General features: G+C 51.6%; 1 protein-coding gene across 1 annotated transcript in view; it reads left to right on the top strand.

Moving 5' to 3' along the window:
- Positions 1 to 17,807, top strand: part of PPP2R2B (protein phosphatase 2 regulatory subunit Bbeta) — a 68,359-nt gene that overhangs the window by 37,685 nt on the left and 12,867 nt on the right. The window contains exons 3-5 of the mRNA XM_008629036.2: positions 13,763 to 13,860; positions 15,155 to 15,320; positions 16,659 to 16,771. Of these exons, the coding sequence (XP_008627258.2) occupies positions 13,763 to 13,860; positions 15,155 to 15,320; positions 16,659 to 16,771 (377 nt within the window). The remainder of the gene's footprint in view (positions 1 to 13,762; positions 13,861 to 15,154; positions 15,321 to 16,658; positions 16,772 to 17,807) is intronic.

The raw sequence follows: 17,807 nt of genomic DNA, 5'->3' as shown, positions 1-17,807 counted from the left end.
ATGGCAGAACCTTCAGTCCCCCAGTGTCACAGCCACTGGAGTGGGATGCCTGTGGGCTGCCAGCCACCGTGGCGCAAATGAGGACTGGCAGCAGCCTGGGGCCCCGGGCAGTCTGGTTCGTCCTGGCATTGCCCCTTCCATGTGATGTGGCCGTCTTGGTACTGATGAATCGCCTTTGTTTCCTGCCCTCGTTTCTCCCTGCTGGAAGGGGAATGAGTATGCTGGAAGGTCGCCTGCTCTGATGGTAACTCCCAAAGTCTGTCTGCCCTCTGCTTCAGTGCTGTCCCCACTGCTCTGTGGTGAGTGCCAGACAAGTGGGAGCAGTAGAAAGTCACAGATTCACTGTGTTGTTTTTATCCAGATTTACCTAATTCTGTGTTAAATGGCTTTGGAGTGGTTCCCAGCCATGTGAAGCTGGGCTCTCTGGGCCACGTCCAGAGGGGTAGCTACCTTCCCATGGCACCCCTCTGCTTAGTCTGTGGTCCGTGAACATCCATTTCTTCTGCTGAAGTCCTAGAATTGATGTCTGTTGCTTTTCCATCATGATTTAAAACAAGCTCCCTAACTGTGGTGTCCCAGTTTACAGTTCGTGTTTCAAGAAAGTGGCTCTTATGTGTTGCCAGCCCTCAGCATGTTCACTTGTTAAATTATGCACATGCTAATGAAGTGTGAAAATCAGCCAAATAACAACTCTCTGTAATCGCTTAATGTCCCCAGAGCATTGTGGCTTTTTTTATTATTTTATGATTTGTGACCCATTCTGAATCATGTTTCTGCAGGGCATTCTTCCAACAACTGGGGTTAATTAGTATTTTCACTTTTTCCCCTTCTGAATGAAGCCCAAACATGCTCACAGCCCACAGTGCAGTTTGTTTTCTGTTTTGAATTAAGTAATACCTAGATTTCCATCAGAGTGGGAAGCAGCTTCCCAGCAGAGCTGTTAAAATCCAGACCCTTACCCCGACGCACCCAGCATACACCTGGGCATATGGGCAGGGGCTGCATTCCTGTTGAGTGTCCCGCAGTTGCTCTTGCTGTGATGGTTGTTTTGGGGAAGTGATGCTGCTCCTTGTCCCCCCCGGACAGTGTCCCCCATCCCTGGGATGAAGCACTGTCTCGTCATGTGCAGTGGCAGTGGCAGCCGACTGCTCTGCCCCAAGCATTTCTCTGGAATATGATACCATTGGTTGATTCTACATCTCTCCCTTCCCTGCCACACGACCATGGCTGGTGCTGGCTGTATCTGTGTTAGGAGGATGTTACATGGATAGCGTGTCACTTTTCAGTTGAACTGCTGCTCCCTCTGCCTACCATGAGCTGGTGTCAAATGCAGTGTTTGGATGCTGCTTCATGCCGCCTGAGGTGGGTGTGGGCGAGTGTTCATGGTACTGACCCCTCTTTGTAGCAGAGGTTGTCCCAAATCTTTCAGTGTTCCAGGACACCACCAGACTTGCAAAGGCTTGACTGGGCTGGCAGTGACACTCGGAGTCACCGGAGGTCGGTGATGCTGCGTTTGGGTGGGGAGCTCTGAGCTAAAGCTGTGTGTGACTGAGGCAGCTGAGATCTGCTCTACGGCCTTACTCAAACAATGTGATTCATTCCTTGGTGAACCTCAGCAGGCAGGAGCGTGAGAGAGGGAAGCCCAGTGCCTTGTCTTTGGATAAATATCAGGCAGACCACGGATGGCGTATAGAAGCAGTGTTGCCTAATGTCAGGTAACATCCAGTAACCTGCTTTCTCATTGACAACATGAGGAGTAACAGAGAAGAAGTACCCAGCACTCACCTCATTTTTAGAAGGTGAGGTCTGTAAGACAACATTCTGTTTATCACTGCAGCTTTTCAGTGGAAGTTGTTGGATGTTGTATAGTTATGTCTATTGGGTGTTGACCGTGTGGCTGCAGACACACTCACTAACCATTCTCCTGCTGCATCCAAGCAATTTTCACACTCTCCCCACTCCTCTCATGTCAGTAATGGCCTTGTATTCAGGATTGTTATGCCTTGGTGTCACACCATTCACCTGCGATTAAAGTGGAGTCACAATCTTCACCACTAAGCAGAGCTTTGTTCAAAGTGCTGTCCTGTGCTGGCTGTGTCCTCTGCCTGATGCTACAGCCAAAAGCTGAGAGTCCCTGTTCCCCATGGACCTGGGTGGTAAGGCTGGGCAGGCAATCAGTTGATGCAGAATCACTCATAGCCTGTGACACCAGAATCACAGATTTGTAACAGAACCACAAACCACTCAATTAGAACCTTGGTGACCTGGGAACCGGGTGTTTTACCGAGCGTGTCACTGTGGCTGTTGTGTTGCTCGTGGAGCTGCTGGCAGAACTGCTGCCATGTCTGGGCAAGCAACAACTTCCTGCCCCTGCCTGGCCTCTTGTGTGCAGGAGCATTTTCTGTACTTGTCTCCACATTTGCCACTAGTTTAGAATGGACTAATCACTTTCCATGCACTCTACTTGATTTTGGTGTGTTGATGGTAAGACCTCGTTGGGAACAGCCAGGTTCAGCTCCGACTCTGGTCCCTGCACTGTGGTGGATGAACAATGTCAAGATTATCTCAGCCCAAAAGTTTTGTCAAAAATATTTTGCACTGATCCTGGCTAGGGAAGCACCATGTTTAGCTTCAGTGATACAGCTCTGACACCAGAAAAAGAGCTCCCAGCAAAGACTTTTAATTCCCTGTCAGAATCAACGTAATTAAATCCCATCTGACTGGAAGAGGGTTTTGACTGGATCTAGTGAATGTCCATGCTTCCATTTGGAAGCCTCTAACATCACGGAGTTTATTCCCTGTAACAAACAAGGTTTTTGCTTCCACTAAAGATAAATGTATATATGAAATTTCTGATTTTTCAAGCAGAAATATTTGTTGCACTTGCAGTTTATAAACAAGTGGTTTTCACTCTGTGTTACATACCAGCAGGAGGCAGGAGTGCTGCCTTGCCCACACCAACCTTGGGCCTTCCCCAGGGACTTGTGGCATTTGGGTGCTTTCCGCACCCCAAGCGGCAAAACTTGTAAAGTTCAAAGACAGGCTCATTTATAGCTGCAATCTGCTCCTTCAAGCTGCTGCACAAATCACTTTTAAGCAATTCATTTCAGTGGCTCAGGATGTCACTTAATGAACCCAACACTAAATTGAAAGAAAGAAAGTTTAATTAAAATACTGCAAGGAAAATGTCTTGAGACAAGCTCTTCCAGGAGCAGATTGAAAATGATGGCACAGACATCCATCTCCCATGGGAAGAAATGTTAAAGTAGGCAGAAAATATAGTTTTTGATGAGTTTTAGAGGAAGCAGATAAAGTATGTGTTGTGGTCTGGCCCCATGCAGGGTTACCATGAACTCTTGCATAGCCGTGTGAGGGGTTTGTGCCCCAGCAAGGAGTGGTGGGGCTGTGGCAGGCAGTGGCGCTGAGCCCCATGTGGAGGCAGAACCTGACAGTGGCCGCCTGCCATGGGTATCACTGTGCCTTTGGCACTCTGGGAATGGGGCACATCCCAAAGGGAGGACTCTGAGTGGCACCAGTTGCTGAAGGCACGAGGAGGGCAATTGGTGTGTGCTAACAGGCCATGCCGCCTCCCAGAGAGGGGATCTGTGGGCAGTGGGACTTGACTGGGACAGAGGCTGGGGAGATGCTGCTGGCAGAGCGCTGTGGTGGCTGATGTCAGTTTGAAATACCCTGTCTGCCCAGACATGGGTACTGAGGTGGGGGTGGCACAGCCCAGTGCTCTGGGTGGCACTGCCTGCCCCAGTCCCATTGTGCTGCCATCTTACTCAGTACAGCCCCAGATGCTGGATTAAGGCATCTTTATCTGATTAAATTCAAATCTATGCAACAAATGCCAGGGACTGTCTGCACAGTGTTAGTGTGTTTGCTTTCCCTTAGAATTTGAATTGGAGCGTTAAGAACATTCTTTCGAATGCCACCACTCTGATGGGCACAGCGTCTATGGGTGCTCGATGCAGAGAGGTAGATTATGGCAGAGAAGGGTCTGTTTCCCCATGCAGAAGGTGTTTATATTCTCTCAGCCGCATTCCCCATTTGCCTCCTCCCATTCCCCATCATGTGCCGGGCCCATCGTGTCTCACCGCTGACCCGCTGCTGTTCCTCACTTACTGCTCCCGTTGTGGAGCACTCAGTGCCAGGTTTCTGTGAGAAGCTCTTCTCACAGTAGGTGCATGTTGTGCTGCCCATGTTCAGCCGAGGGGCTTGTTCCAGGGGCACCAAACTGGAATAATGTGACAGAGAATGACATCAGAGCAAGATGGTAACAAAATTCTGTTGTAAGCTGAAAATAGCTGCTCTACATGAGAGCAAAGCTTGCTGCTTCTGAATTTTACTCACTTAGCTGACATTTGGGTACTTCTAATTAAAATTTTTTAACAGTCAATGGTTTTTGCTGATCAGCTAACAGATGGCTGCAGCAAGATGACCAGAAAGACAGACTGCATGGCACATGAAGTGTGTTGGAAAACCTCCATCCTGGTGTCTGCACACCGACCCTTTGTCTGTAAGAACAGTCTGATGCGGGGGTGCACATCTGAGAGTTTCCTGGGTTTGCAAGGCAACATCCCTGGGACACATGTACGTGCTGAGGGTCAGACCTGGTGCTGCAGTGTTCACCACAGTGTTACCTTTTGAGAAAAGCAGCTTTTGTGTTCCTGCTGGAGATAAAGATCTTGTACATACGAAGAGCTCGGTATTGTTAAGATCTGGGAGTACCTGCTTCCTGTGTCAGATGTTCAGGTTTTCAGCAACCAGTGATGTCCCTGGAAATCACAGGTTTCTGGAAGGTATTTTGGAACCAGGCTGCTTTTTGAGTTGCTTATGCCTTTATGCCCATGCATGAGAAGTGCCCAGACAATTCTGTGGCAGAACTCATTGGAGTTTTTAAAGGCTTTAGTGTGGAAAGGGTGGAGGACCTGATCAATGCTCAGCTGCTTTTTACAAAGTCTCATTTATTTTAAGAGTGTATTTTGCAGATGGACTTGGATTTTCCATCATGGTTCCTAAGCCCAAATCAGCCATATTGAGGAGGTTGTGTCTGCTGTGCTGCTAAGCCTCTTGGCAGAGGGATCGCAGCGTAAATCCTGCAGTGAGCCAAGGCACAGAGCAGTCAGATGAGGTGCCTGGAATGCTCTGGCATTGTGAGCCAGCTCCGCAGCACAGCACATGCAGTGAGAGCGGTAACCAGGCGGAGCGCAGGGCTGGGGGAGGCGCGGGCTGTGGGCATTGGCAGTGGGTGCAGAGGGCAGGCTGCTGCCAGCCTGAGTCACTGCCCCAGCGTTGTCTCTGAGCCGCCAGCAGTGGGAACACTGGTGAGTCATGGAGGGCTGCCCTGATGTTAGTGTGTGCGTATGCAAGATGAGTAATGTAGAAAAGAATAGTAAATAGAGAAAAAAAATCATTCAGGAAACTGTGGATTCAGTAACTGCCCAATTCTCAATCAGTTTGCATTTAAGCCCCTAAGGTTACCTCTGCTGGTTAGACCATGGTGCAAATAACGCCAAGGTTGTGGGTTCAATACCCACCAGGGACACTCACTTAAGTGATGGACTCAATGATCCTTGCAGGTCCCTTCCAACTCAGAATATTCTGTGATTTCTTAAAAGAAGTTGCTGCGCTCTGAAGAGCATGGTTTGTGCTTACCAGGGCTGGGGTTGTGTTTCCTTTCCTCGAGCTCTCTCACCTCCCTCTGACTGGTGGGGCTGCCCTGCGTCTCCTGGCAGCAGGGTGTTCTGGGGCACCCTAGAGCAGCTGTTGGTTTTCCTCACAAAGTGAGGGTTATTTGCACTGGTAGAGATTCTTGGGTCCCAGGCTAATTGTCTTGATTTATGTGCTGTTCTGCCACCACAGGTGTGAAGTGTAACAGTCAATAAGGTGTTCATAGCCTGACCAATTAAAAATTGCCATTAATCCAAGAGCTAATGTGTTGTGCATCTTGATGCAGACAGAAGAGTTCTGTGTTGCATGCATATCCAGGACCAGCCAGGACTGGTGGGCAGGCATGGGTGCTGGGTCAGGCCAGGGGCCAGGGCAGCCAGGCCAAAGGCAGCTCTACTGCTCTGCTTCGCTCTGTTCACCTCCTCAGATGGGCTAAGTTATGGTTCTGCCTGAAAGCTGTCCTTCACTTCTTTTCTGTTTTATTACTCTGCTCCTGTTGATGACCCCACGTATCACATCCCGAGGCTGCATGGTCTCTGCTGGTGCATTGGGCTCTGGAGGAGCACTTGTCCCACTCTTCTCATGTCCTTGCCCTGGGCACCTGGGGCTGTGAGAGCCTCTGCTCCCCATGAGTGTCTGTGCCGAACCCTTCCATGATGTTATTTCCTCCTGAACTCTCCTTTCCAGCAGTTCCAGTAGTTACACCTGGCCAGGATGGTGGAGTGATGTGAATTCACGTTCTTGCACGCTTGCATTTTGAAATGGGTGCGTTGGTGGGGGATGCTGCAGTGGCATGGGGGTTGCTGCCAGATGGGAGTTTTTGTCTAGGTTGGGTAGCACGAAATTACTCTTTGCTGTAACAAGGGCAGAGAAATTTGGAGTGTGCCAGTATTTTTAGCAGTTAAATTTAGGAGAGTTATTCCGTTTTGGGGAAGAGGAGCAGCTGCTGCTAGCTCTGCAGCATCATGTCATCGTGGTGAGGAACTGTACCCAGACAGCAGAGCTCAGCAGTGTGTCCAGCCCTGCCGGAAGCTGCTGGGAGGTCCCATCTGAGCCGTGACTCTAGCCCGATCCCTGCAGGAAGCAAGGCTCATGATGGGCAGAGGGATGGGCTTTCCCCCAGCCTTGGAGCTGTTCGGGCATGGCGCTTTTCTACAAAGCCTCTCCTCCCTCCTTCACCACAGCCCTGGCCTGCTTGGGATGAAGGGGTCGGGCAGGTGCAGGTGCCATGCCATACTATGCCGTGCCGTGCCATGCGGTGCTGTGCTGTGCCATGCTGTGCTGTGCCATGCTGTGCCGTGCCATGCTGTGCCGTGCCGTGCCATGCTGTGCCTTGCCATGCTGTGCCTTGACATGCTGTGCCTTGCCATGCTGTGCCTTGCCATGCTGTGCCGTGCCATGCTGTGCTGTGCCGTGCCGTGCTGTGCCGTGCCATGCTGTGCCGTGCCGTGCCATGCTGTGCCTTGCCATGCTGTGCCTTGCCATGCTGTGCCGTGCCATGCTGTGCTGTGCCGTGCCGTGCTGTGCCGTGCCATGCCGTGCCATGCCGTGCCATGCTGTGCTGTCCCGTGCCATGCTGTGCTGTGCCGTGCCTTGGTGTGCTGTGCTTCACTTGGTGGTGTCAGCAAGCAATGGTGTTTCAGGGTATTTTGCTGATGCTCCAGATCCTTACTGGGCTTAATGCAGTGGAATTGATTTGTTTCCCAGGCTATCATTCACCTCAGCAGGGAATAATCAATGCTGATCAATCACATGTGATTTTGCATACCATTAGATTGCAGTTTAACCTCTGCTGTCCTCTGCCCTCCCACCTTATACCCCCGTGCCGTGGACCACACAGTTTGGGGCAGGATTGATAGTCCAGGCTCCCCACACTACCCTGCCCATTGTACCTTGCCCTGTTCTGGTGGGACTTTGGTGCCGTTTCCTTGTCCCCTTCAGCTCCATGGCCTTGCACAGACTTTCTTCCTCTTTAGCCTGCCCTTTTTGTACCTGAGGGGCCCTGGAGTCCCCCCTGATTTAGTTCCTCACTTACACTTTTTCATGGGAGGGAAGAAAGTTGCATTTGAGTCTTTGAATGAGCCTCTTGCTCTGCCTGTTGGGGTGGGGGCTGGGGGTCCGGCTCTGCTGCAGCTGCTGGCTGTGCTGGGTTAAATCCGACCTGACAGAGCAGAGAGAAGGTCCTGGTTCCTTCAGGGTGCCTTGCAGTGTCCAGGCATGAGCATTGGTAAGTCCGCAGCTCCCATAAAACTGCATGTAAAGCCCTGCCATGGACGTGAATTCCTCATGACTGACAGTGTGTGCCTTTCAGAGTAAACACTTTGCTGTCTCTTTTTTTGTTTGTTTTAAGAGAGGCAGACAGAAAGGGTGACCAAAGGGCTCTCTTTTAAACAGTGAAATGTAGAGTCTCACCATTTCCTGAGCAAAGCAACACCCACAGCCTGTCACTGAGGGTCAGACCTGGGAATCCTCCTTGAGAGGCTGAAGGTTGTGCTGCGTTATTCAGTTGTAATTCTTAAGTTTGTATCCTTCTCAAAACCCCTTTCTGAGCTCGGGGTCCATCTCCTGCCATGGTGTGGTAGGAGGCAGAGATTGTGGGGTGCACTGAGACTTCCACAGGGGATCTATGGGTGGGTTTGTGCTCTGGCTCTCACGTTACCAGACATTCCCTTCATAAGCCTCTTAATTTTTCATTACCTCTTTGTACTTTCTTTATCCACCTGAGGGGTTTCAGATGTAGGTTTTGTTCTCAAATAACAGGACCTGTTGGTGTCCCACTTGCTTTCTCCCTTGTGGCCAAGCAGCAGTCAGGGAGTGGGCATTGTGCTGTGGCTTGGTTGTGCTCCCCGTCGGGGGCCACATCTCCGTCTCCTTGGCAAACCCCTGCAGCCATCACTCTCTTCAGGGCTCTGGTGGGGAGAGGAGGGACACGGTTGTGGTGAGTTATTATCCCACACTTATCAGTATTAAAGTCGATTTGGCAACTCATAGCCTGGGATTTGAATGATCTAAATCCTTTCTTTGGCGGCCTGGTTTGCTGTTATTTATGGTGCTTCCCAATTTATTATCATCTGCAGTTGGAGGCTTTGTGTGTGGTGCTGTCCACTGAGTGATTTATACACATGATAAAGAGAGCAGGGCGTCCAGAGCCGTGGTCCCTAGACCCCTCACAACCCTCCTGTCCCCTGGTACCAGCCCCGGTGGGCAGAGCTGAGCGGGCAGGGGCACAGCAGCGAGTCAAGGGCAGGGGGTCAGGGGCTGCCCAAGTAGGGCAGAGTTCTACCTGGGGAAGGAATCGTCTCGATGGTGTCATCAGGACAGCTCCTGGGCCTGGGTGTGGGTGTGGGAGAGTGAGCAACAGAGCTGTGGGAGGGTCTGGAGCACAGGTATGATGAGGAGCAGCTGAGGGAGCTGGGGAAGGGGCTCAGCCTGGAGAAAAGGAGGCTCAGGGGGGATCTTCTGGCTCTCCACAGCTCCCAGGGAGGGCTCAGCCAGGTGGGGTTTGGGCTCTGCTCCCAGGGAGCAAGGGGCAGGACAAGAGGAAATGGCTTCAGGTTGCACTAGGGGAAGTTTAGGTTGGATATTAGGAAAAATTCCTTCCCTGAAAGGGCTGACCAGCCCTGGCACAGGCTGCAGTGAGGGAGTCACCATCCTTGAAGGGATGTAACAGATGTGTAGATGTGGCACTTGGGGACATGGGTTAGTGGTGACCTTGACAGTGCTGGGGGAATGGTTGGACTCAGTTTTAGAGGGCTTTTCCAACATAAATAATTCCATGATTCTGTGTGGTCACAGACCTTCCTCTCACTTCTTACCCCAAAGGAGGCATGTTCCACTGTGAAAGCAGGCAGGAGGCAGAGCCCCTGGGAGGGCTGGGGGGCATCCCTCTGCCCAGTGGGTTTGAGTCCAGGGATGTCTCTGCCACCATGGAGTGGCTGTACTGCTGTGGCCTGGGCCTCACGGGCTGGACCAGGGGTGTCATCCTGTGTGCATCAGGGCCACATGCTCCTGGCACAGGTGTTGGGACACGTGTGGTGTCCTGTGGCTTCCCCACCAGGACAGGCAGTACCAGGGCCCTCTTGCATGGAGATGCTGCTGAAGCTGGAGCAGATGGGATGTGCCAGGAGCAGGGATGAGGTGCCTGGGATGCTCTGGGAGCAAGGACAAGATGCCTGGGATGCTCTGGGAACAGGGATGATGTGCCTGGGAGGCTCCAGGGGCTGCCCATCAGGCTGCTCCAGGGATCCAGGTCTCAGCACTGACTGCAGCTTCCCTAGTTTATCTTCTTTCTTTTTAATAACAGATTCATTCCCTGTTCCTGGCAGAGAACATGCCTTCCTCCACGCTGGGAGAGGGGGAGGGGGGTGTGTTGTAAATTTCCCATTTTTCTGATAAAACTGTATCTCTACGGCGGAAATCAAATCCCATCTTCGATATTTTTAGCATGAGAGCGTGAAGGCACAGAGATGCTGAGGGAAGGGAGGATGGGAGGGGAGGGAGGATGGCGGGCTGGGTCTCCATGGAAACTGTTTGCTTTAAATTCCCGCATTGGGGCACTGAGCATGTAGGAGGTGATGAAGGAAATGAAAAAACAAAAAATAGGGAAGGTTTTTTCCTTTCTGTTGTCACAAGGTTCCTTGCTGAAGGAACCTTAGAAGAAATGGGCATAAATTATTGATCATTTCAGCATGAATACATGTGCATTTCCATTAATAACCACCCTGTCGTGTCTCTCGAGGGCAGCAGGTGGGGTGTGCAGCCGCCATGACTGACCTCTGGTTTGTTCAGAGACACCTTTGGAAAGGAGCTGGTGCCACTCTGTTCTCCTGAACTGTTACCTCCATGGGACTCCTCCATTTCGCCTCTGGATGTTCTTCTGTGCCAGGCTGCTGTTACTGCCCGGAGACACCAGAGAAAAGAGCCAGTGCCCAGACCATGGGTGCTGGGGGAATGACGCTTCTGTCAGCTGCAGTGGATTTGGGCTTGGGTTGGATACTTCTGCTCAGAAGAGGTTTTTTTAATATTTAGGGCATTTTTTTTTTAACATATGAAAGGTGTTGTTAGCCAGGCTCTATTGTTATCCTTGTCTGAAGTCCTGATGATGGGCATGAGTAAACAGAAGGTCTGGGAGGATCTGTGGACCTGAAACCCCCTTCTCTGGGTGCAGTGTAAATGGGTGGCTGGGCTGGGGTGGCATAAAGGTCTCTGTGGTGCCTGGCTCTGGTGTCTCAGACCACAGCCCTGCTCACAGAGTGATGCATTAGATCATGTCTAAAAAATGGCTCACTGCAGCACACAAAGTTATTTTTAATTCATTGAAAAGGGAATGACCTAAAACTGGCAGCTGGTGATGGAGAGGATTAAATAGAGCAAAACAGGTACATTTTCAACTGAGTAATTTTAGAAGGAAGCAGCATGTCTCATTATGAGGTGCACATTAGCACTGCCTGGCCATAGCCACTGAGTCCCTCAGCTGCTGCTGGAGCAGCTGTTCCAAGCCTGTTCCCCGTGCATTATCCCCATGACACCTCGGTGACACCAGGCTCAGCCCATGATACCGCAGCCATGCTCTCCAGGGTGGGGGGCACCTGCTGCAGGAATGAAAACCTCTGTGTGAGCCAGGGCTGAGCTGGAGCTGCTGAGCCAGAGCTGGTGCCAAACATAGAATTTCAGTGCTTGAAGTGCTTGCTCTGGCTCCTGTCAGCAGCTGTGGTTGCAGTTCCCCGTGGAACGGGAGACTGCTTTGGTTTAGCTTCCCAGGGATGTGTTTGTTCTCGTGTGTGTCACACCCAACGGCCATTCCATGAAATTGCAGCTTGCGTTCTGCTTCTGCAGGACTGTCACAGGCTGTAGTGAGGTGGACAGGTTCCAGCAGCACGGATGGAATTTGCTCTGTCCCAGTGTCCCTCCCCAGCCTCTAACAGGTGTTAAAAATGCCTGTCCTGCCCCTTGGGAGGAATTTTCTGAATGTGGTGGTTGTGGAACCTTGCTAAATGGGAATGATACTTAAGCAATTGTTCAGACCCAAACAAGAGAGAAGAGCAGGTGATCTGAAGAAGTTCAGAATCCATTCCATAACTTCAGCTCCAAAAGACTGACATCTCTGCTGGGAGCTGCCCACGCCCGGCTGCAGACCACCCCACTGGTGTGAGCCAGAGTGGAGCTCAGCCCCTCTGCAGCACTCCTCAGCCTTCCTGAGTGTTGGCAGCAGATGGTTAAACCCTTCCTGGCACTGTGTACCAGCCATGATGTCCACAAGGCATACGGGTTCCATGTGAAGGAACGAAGTGTTTTGCCTTGGAGCTCTCCAGCTCAGTGCCAGCCAGTCTAGCCATGTATGCCTGTGAGCCCTGGTGTGTGTGGTGAACAGTGGTGTGTGTTTTGGTGAGTGCCGCACAACTGCCAGGATGGGTTGTCTGTTCTGACTCTCAAATCCGCCTGGAGTCTCTTGCTCAGCTGAGATGCTGTCCGGGGCACAGAGGTGTAGTTTTGGGGGAGCCCGTGGCTGTGTGAGGGGGCTCTGAGTTGCCCTGTCTGGGAGATGCCACAGCACGGGGTGTGCGTTTGGTGCGTGCTGTCTAGGCTGGTGTCCTGGAAGACAGACCCTCAGTGGTGTTCTGAGCTGCACCAGGAGCCTGGGACAATCGCTGCATTTTGTCTTTTCTCATTTGCTGAGGTAACTTTCTAGTCTGTATCTAGGGATACAGGGAGGGATAAAACTCATGGGGAGGAAGAGGGGCAACTCAAGTTATGTGTTTCTGAGGCTTTCTCTGCGGGTACACACCAGAGCTCTGAGCCAGGAAGAAGCACAGCAGTGCTCGGAGGGCTCCGAGGTGCCCGCAGCCTGGGCAGTGCCATGGCCTGCGTGTGCAGCGCCGGGGTCTGCCCCTTCCCAGAGCTCCTGAGGCTGCAGCCCTGGGCCGCAACCCTGTCAGTCCTGGTGCTGCAGGAGTGAGAAGGGCAGGGAATGCAAATGGCAGGAGTGAGCCAGCAGCTGCTACGGCCAAGTGCTGTTCATCGCAGAATCCATCCTGCTCCCAGTGCTGAGGCTCCAAGGCTGCAGTCATTCTTCCAGTTCCCCAGCTTTGTGCTGGTGGAGTGTGGCTCCCCAGGCAGTGGGTGAGCACCAGTTGGGCAGTAATTGCCGTGGAATTAACCTCTGACATTCTTCTAAAAATAGGCCAAATAAATCCAATCATTAGCAGCTCCTGCCTGCGTTGCCTCAAGGGTAAACACTGCAGATTAAAGCGTTTGCAGTTACAGGTCCCTGTGTGTCCCCTGGGTTCTCCTGCCACTGAGAACCCTGGAGATGGCACCCTGGTTTGTGGGGAAGGGGAGTGGTGCAAGCGCAGTGGCTTTTCAGCTGATGGAGGGCTGAAAGGCATCATTTTAATTTACGTTGGCAGGCAATGGGAGATTCAGCAATGGGCAGAGGAAAGCAGAAATGTAGATGTGGTCACCTGAGCTGTTCTGCCTGGGGAGCTCAGGGAGAGAGGACGAAGGGGCCTTAATTTGTCTGTGCCCTCTCCTCTGAGGGTGAAGGCAAACCACCACCCCAGGCAGGAGGTGACACAAGGGCCGGGTGGGAGCAAGATCTGCCCATCAGCCAGGTGCTGAGATGAGGTGCTGGGGGCACCATTGGCACCAAGCCATCCCCAGGTCCCAGGAATTGATCGTGTCACCCCAAGTGGTGCGGGCAACTCCCCAAGGCACGAGGGGAGTGTGCCGTGCCGTGCTGTGCCATGCCATACTGTACTGCCCAGCCCTGTGCCCCTGCTGCTGACAGTGGTCCTCAGGCTGCATTTAGCACAGGCACAGTGCCTGGAAATCCCACTGGGACCGGTGTTGGGGCACAGGCCAGGGCAGGGGGGCAGGAACACCAGGCAGGTCTGGGCTCATGGCCACATAGTTCTGAAATGCCAGGCCTGTTTAGTGTTAGAGACAATAGAAAACCAGGGATTTATGGAGTTGCCACAGGGTACAGAGCACCGACGAGGCACGTAGCTGTATGGAGAATGGTGCTTTCTGGATGCCTGTGGAAGTCAGGCTGCAGTTACTTAAATTGTCTTTGTCTTCTTTTTACCAGCTGACATCATCTCCACAGTTGAGTTCAACCACACTGGAGAGTTACTGGCAACAGGGGACAAGGGGGGCCGCGTTGTAATATTTCAGCGTGAGCAGGAGGTAAGTGCCAGTGAATGCAAAATGCCCATTTTATCCTTTTAAGTGAAGTGTCCTGCTGTTCCCTAATCCGCCTGCGTCACTCTTAAGCTCAGGGCTCTCCTGGCACACTACGAGCTGAAAGCAACTATTAACATCAGCAGGGCCAGATTTTCTCCTGCCAAACACCTTCCAAACATCGCATTTTCTGCATTCTTCTGCTCCAAGTGTAACAGGGATCAGGCAGCACATCTGAGTGTGTGGCAAGTGCCCGTCTCGGGGGTGACACCACCCCAAGAGCCCCTCATACCACCAAAATTCTGGAAAGTGTAGGTGGATACAACAATTACATTTCCCTTCCAAAACTTTGCCCAGGAAATGCTAGCAAATGCTTTGCTGGAAGCTGAAAGTTGTGCCTGCCAGAGAAGCGTGTGTTTGGCCCTCAGCCCTCGACATGGCCCTGCGCTGGTGGGCAGCCGGCCAGCCTGGCTGGGGGAGCTGTACCAGCTCTTGCCACCTGGGATGGTCCTCGCCATTTCCGAAGCTGTCCCAGTTAGCTGCTCTGGCCTGGCCTGAGTCAGCGGGACTGTGCACCTGCCCTCAGCTGCGCTGGAAGGGATGCATCACACCTGGGCATGAGATGTGTCACAGTTCAATGATGGTTAAAGCTTTAAAAATATTTCTACATATGCTGAAGAGAACTCAGTAGTTAACCATCACATGTATATACACTTCATCAGCCTTTCCAGCACTATTTCATTTCTCCTTTTCCTCTCATTTCATTATTCTACTGCTTTTCTTGAACTTTAAGCCTCCAGCATTGCTCCGAATGTATCCACGTAGCTCCTGCTCAAGGGATGTGTGGGGCTCCACCCATCCACCCAAACCAAGGCTGGGTGGATGTACCTGTAGCTGCTGCCAGCAGCTCTTCTGTGGCTGAGTTCAGCACCTGGCAGGAGCTGGCACTCAGTCCCAGCTGTTCACCAGGGACAGACAGTGGGGTGGGATCCTTTCCTGCTACATTCCCTCTCTGTTTCTACTCCATTCCCTCTCCATTTCTTCTCCATTCCCACTGTGTTCCCGTTCCATTCCCTCTCCATTCTCACTGTTTCTGCTTCATTCCCTCTCATTCCCATTCTGTTTCCACTCCATTCCCTCTCCATTTCGTCTCCATTCCTACTCCATTCCCACCGAGCACACCAGGAGTATTGTCAGAAGAGGCTGTGCCTGGGCATTCAGCCCTGCACTCACCATCACAAACCCCAGAGGGCCCTGAGCCAGGTGCCAACACCTTCAGCTCCTCCCTGTCCCTCCGCAGAGCAAGAACCAGCCCCACCGCAGGGGAGAGTACAATGTCTACAGCACCTTCCAGAGCCACGAGCCAGAGTTCGATTACCTGAAGAGCCTGGAGATTGAGGAGAAGATCAATAAGATACGATGGCTGCCGCAGCAGAATGCGGCATATTTCCTGCTCTCCACCAATGGTACGTGGCAATGCCGCCCCACTGCTCCAGGCCCCTGGGCTCCCACCACCAGGCATAGTCTGCTCTGTGGTGTTTCTTTGGGGAATATTTGTTGAAAACCCTCCCTGCAGGGTAACACAGGTGTCTTGGGGGAATTGGTCTGGCAGAGCTCAATCCCTGTGCACCAGGTGTATTTCTTGGCAGCCCTTTCCTTCAAGGGAGAGAGGGAGGCTTCTTCCCTACCAACAACTTACATTTTTTATTCTCAGGATCCTGGTAGTTTTTTGGTTTTGTTTTTTTTTTAATATAAACTGCAGGTGTTTTGGTTCAATTTGCAGTTGTGTTCAGCTCAGCAGTTCCATGTTATGTTCTGATAAATATTATGAGGATCTAGGAATATTACTTGGGATGAATGGGACCTTAAGATGGATGTGACTTAATTACTTCAGGGGAAAAGGAGGGGTCTAATTATCTTCCATAACCAACTTACTTTGTGTTATAGAATTGACTCTATTGATCATTGTAATAAAATTCAAAGACTTATTAAACTCATTTGGGGGAGAATCATTGAAATGCAATGAAGATTAATTATACAGCATAATGTTCTGTTAATTGAGTTTTTAAATAGTTTTTTGATTAACAGGGATATTACCCTTCCATTTGGGGGGTGCTCCATATGCAGGCAGGTTATCAAAACAATTAGTTTGGAAGTACTCCCGGGTTATGCTGTTTCTTTTTGTTCTTACTGTTACACTAACATTTCGTATTGAACCCCCCCTCAATAGAGCATGTTAATAAAAACAAAATTAATTGGCACTGCTTTGGAGTTGCTGTGTAAGAGAAAAAATGAAGATGGATGATGGGGTTTTGTATGAAACCTGGTGGAAGTGATGATAAACTATGGATGGAGTCCCTGCCAGGAGGGAGCGAAGAAAACACCATTATTCAGAATAACCCCACGTGTTCCTGGTGTTCTTTCTCCGGGGCTCTGTGGCACAGGGGGGTGGGATGCTGGGAGGAGACAGGGAGCTGCGGGAGGTGGGAGCTGCCTTCAGTCCTGGTGAGTGCTGGGCTCTGCACAGTTCTGGAAGGGGAATGTCAGCATGACTCTGGGTGAGCTACAGACACCCTGTCATGTCTTTTGGGGCATGTCCAAGGCCAGTGTGCCCTGCACATCTTTGCTCCTCTGCAGGGCTGTGCAGCAGCAGCTTGCTGTGGGGACAGGTACATCTATCACCACTTCCAGCACATGGCATTGGGGGACACAGGAGATTTTTCCAGCCGGTGTGGCCTTGGCATGTCCATCAGCGGGTGGCTCAGGGAGCAGCCACCATGATGCTCTCCTCTCTCCTCACTCAGATAAGACTGTGAAGCTATGGAAGGTCAGCGAGCGGGACAAGAGACCGGAGGGATACAACCTCAAGGATGAGGATGGCCGTCTCCGAGACCCCTCCATGATCACCATGCTGCGGGTGAGTGTGGGGGGACCATGGCGGCTGAGGAGCCGTTCCCTGCAGGACTTGGATGAACATTGCTGCTGGTGTCACCTGTGTGCCATGGGACCTGAAATGCCATCCTGCCGTGGTCAGTTGGTGTCAGAGGGCATCCTTGTGGCAGAGGCCAGTGCTATGACTGGTGCATGGGCATGGGAGAGGATTGGGGAGCTGCCGTGGATGCCCGGGCTGGGCTGATGCTGGGCAGACGTGCTGCCAGCGCCGCATTGTCTCGTGTCTGGTACCCCAGTGCCACAGTGTGCTGTGCTGCCCCACGGGCTGTGCCCATCCCAGTGAGGAGGCAGAGCAGAAGCTCTCCCTTCTTGGAGCATTCCCACATGCAGCTGCTGCTGTAGGAGCAGAAGTACTTCATCCAAATGAGTTTTCCTCTTGGTCATGACACTAATCAGACCAGACCAGCTTGTAATTTATTAACACCCTGTCAGAATTTGCATTTTGAGTACTTGTGCGTTTTATATTTATACATATGAAATTGTTACTGTGATTGTCCTTGCCTCACTTGGTGGGTCCCAGTTCCATTGTGCATGAAGCTGTTGAGAACCCTGGGCAGGAGGTTAATTCTTGTTACTGTACAGGGTTGCTCCTGGTGACTGGCAGCATTTTTCTTTACAGAGCAGGAGACCATTTATTTCATGTAGATATGTATCTGCTGTTAACGTTTCAGGCAGCATATCCAGCCTAACATGCTGTTACCTGACAGCCCGTTGGAGAGGTTTGCTTGGCATCTGGCTGTCAGAGCTGGGGCTGTCAGCCCTCAGCAGGCTGGGAGGGAGGATTTGGAAATGCAGCAGTGTTAAGGGTGTTATCCCAGGTAGTGCTTCCTTTTCTAGTCAAACACACCGGGAAGGCCCTGGGGTTTCTTTCCCCCCTGTAGAAATTCGTACTAAAAAATCAGAGAACTGGACACAGTTGGAGTCTACTCACTGCCTTGAAAGTTTCAGCCTTTGTTTTACTCTCAGCCCATCCACTCCTGGTAGCAGCTCAGTGCCGTGTG

Source organism: Corvus brachyrhynchos, unplaced genomic scaffold (assembly GCF_000691975.1).
Source record: "Corvus brachyrhynchos isolate BGI_N302 unplaced genomic scaffold, ASM69197v1 scaffold21, whole genome shotgun sequence".
Classification (NCBI taxonomy): Eukaryota; Metazoa; Chordata; class Aves; order Passeriformes; family Corvidae; genus Corvus; species Corvus brachyrhynchos.
The sequence above is the reverse complement of the archived record's forward strand: the minus strand, read 5'-3'. Positions and strand labels throughout refer to the sequence as shown.